This window comes from Alligator sinensis, unplaced genomic scaffold, assembly GCF_000455745.1.
Source record: "Alligator sinensis unplaced genomic scaffold, ASM45574v1 scaffold366_1, whole genome shotgun sequence".
Lineage (NCBI taxonomy): Eukaryota > Metazoa > Chordata > Crocodylia > Alligatoridae > Alligator > Alligator sinensis.
In genome coordinates, this window is record NW_005841851.1 from 752,252 (window position 1) to 754,838 (window position 2,587).

Sequence of the window (2,587 nt, forward strand, 5' to 3'; positions counted from 1 at the left end):
TGGCGCGGTGCACGCCGGGACCCGCCGGCCCGCGCCGCGAGGTATGCTGGGACGTGGAGTCCTCCCCTCGCATCAGCACTGGTGCTTCTGCGCGCTCCTTCTCCCCGGTGCCTCCTGGGGGATGTAGTCCCAGTCCGCCGGGCTCGTCCGCCCTCGCCCGCCCGCCTTAAAGAGACAGGAGCACGAGTGAGTTACCTTCTAGTCCCCGGCTGTCAGGCTCTGCAAGGTGTTTCTTTGTCAGGGTTGAAGTTTCACAAGACAGGGCCCAGCTCTGACCTGCTAAGGGCCTGGGTTCTTATCAGCTAAACATGCACAGGCACAATGCAATAGTATATACACATAGGCAGGGAGGTTCTTTGGGTACATATGATATCTTCTGTTACACCAACTAAATAATAAATAAAAATGAATAGTACAGACACATGGCATTGTCAGCATCAAGAATGCAAATGCCATGAGTCACATCCTCCCCGCGATTTGTTACAAAGACTCGCTAATAATGCATTTAGGCTCCTTTTTTTAAAATGATTTTCGGGTTTTGAGTCTAATGTAAGCTTGATGGTGTTTTCCACCTTTTATGCACAGCTGTGAGGTGATGGCTGCAGGGTTGGGGTTTTTTTTAATGAAAGCTGAAATCACTTGACTCCAGGACTTCAGGCTTTAAGAAAAAAACCCAACAGGGTGAGGTACCTGCAATTAAGTTGTGACTGTTGGCAAGAGTGCAAATGTATATAAAGCAGGGTGCTACCGTAACAAAGCTCATAAAAATAGTGAAATGTATTTGTAGTGCATTGTGTTTTGCACATGAATGAATAAATAGAGTTATAAAAAAGTGCATCTGCTCTGAACTATAATATACACAAAGAAGAATATTTGCACAGCAAGGAATCACCTCTTATAAACATCAGTATAGCCCAAATATGCCAGGAAGGAGCTCACAATGCAGGTAAGATCTACACTCACTTGAGTAGTCCAGTGAAGTCAAGAATAAAGTTACACACTTGCAGAGTTTGCAAAATCTGACTCATTATTTGTGCTTTTTAGCACATGGCAGACTTCTGGGAGCTATACAAATGAAATAATAATGAATAATAAATAGTTGTGTGTAAACAAAAACAAGGAAGTGATGCACAGCGAGCCAAAAACTTCACCACTGAAATCAATAAGACTTTTGTCAATGGTTTAAGTGGTGCAGGAACAGGCTTTTAAATCCTTTTTACGGAGTTTAATCGAGGGCCTGATATTGTACTCGTTCCCGTTGATAGTACTATTGCTTTACTCATGAAAACAGCCCCACTGAAGTCAGCTGACTGGAGCAGGCAGGATTTGTTGCTGTGCTGCAACCAGTTATTGTTACAGGATTGTGACTGACTTTAATCCTGCAAGCTAAACTGTGCAGGCAAGTTCTTAGCGCGTAAGTTGTTTGAAATGCATGTCGTTTATAATGGGAAATAACAAATACGGAGCATGCACCATGCATAGGCATGAACCTTCAGTGATTAATAACTGACAGTGGACCTTGCTTTCAAAGACCCTGCAACCAAAACAAAACCATCAGTGATTAGGAACTGACAGTGGACCTTGGTTTTATTCTGGTTGCAGGGTCTTTAAAAGCATCAGTGATTAATAACTGACAGTGTACCTTGCCTTAAAGACCCTGCAGCCAGAACAACCTCAACATTGATGTGAAGGCCTAGGCTGACAAGGGTCTTTGGGTAAATGTGCCGGCTGCTTTACTAGGCAGGCAAGGTTCTTTGGGTGAATCTGATATCTTATTAGACCAACTTAAATAATTGGAAAACAATTTTTAAGCAAGCTTTCGGGTTCAAAAACCCTTTGTCGGGCTGAGGAAGTTTCAGCAGTTGGAGTGTGCTCTTCCTGGATGAAATAAAAAGTGGTTTACTATTCATTGCACCCAGGAAGAGCACACACCAACTGCAGATGGATTTGGAGTTCGTTTTGGCTAATTTGACCTCAAATACAAATTAAATTTAAAAAAAAATAGACGCTTTTTCAGCCTGTCAAAGGGTATTTACGCCCAAAAGCTTGCAAAGAAGAATGTTCCCAACTATTTGAATTGGTCTGTCTAACAAAAGAGATCAGATTTACCCCCCAAACCCTTGTCTGCCTACGCCCTTAGACCAACACAGCTACAACCTACACCCCTCTCTTTTCTTAGAGTTGGTCTAATAAACATGTGGAGCCCTCTTCATGTTGATTAGCGCTGATATCTTTAATGCTCTCAGGAAAACGACCCTCGTCCAGCTCTGGGGCTCAGTCTGAGACGGGCAGACTCAGGTCGATCGATAGCGGGGCGGTCCGCTGCTTCTGCCTGAGGCCGGCGGGGCGCGGGAGGTGTTCCGAGCGGCCGGGGCGGGGAATGGATTAGCCGGGTCTGGAAACATGGCCTCCTCGGAGCAGGCAGAGCCGCCCAGCCAGGTAAGCGGCGGTGGCGTCTTCCCCCGCCGGGGCCGCGTCCCCCAGGCCGCAGGGGCGCGTGCGACGCCCCCTCCCCCGGCGCCCCTGAGGCGAGCGGGGTAGGCCGCGGGGCCTCCTGCCGTGGGGCCCGGGCACCCCCCTGGAGGCG

General features: G+C 47.3%; 1 protein-coding gene across 2 annotated transcripts in view; it reads left to right on the top strand.

Moving 5' to 3' along the window:
• The first annotated feature begins 2,346 nt into the window (after nucleotides 1-2,346).
• PEX14 (peroxisomal biogenesis factor 14) overlaps nucleotides 2,347-2,587 on the top strand; it is an 88,465-nt gene continuing 88,224 nt past the window's right edge. The window contains exon 1 of one of the 2 annotated variants that reach the window (XM_006016156.3): nucleotides 2,347-2,439. In XM_006016156.3, coding sequence (XP_006016218.1) covers nucleotides 2,404-2,439 — 36 coding nt within the window. In that variant the 5' untranslated portion in view covers nucleotides 2,347-2,403. The remainder of the gene's footprint in view (nucleotides 2,440-2,587) is intronic. The other variant, XM_025211279.1, reaches the window with a different exon arrangement.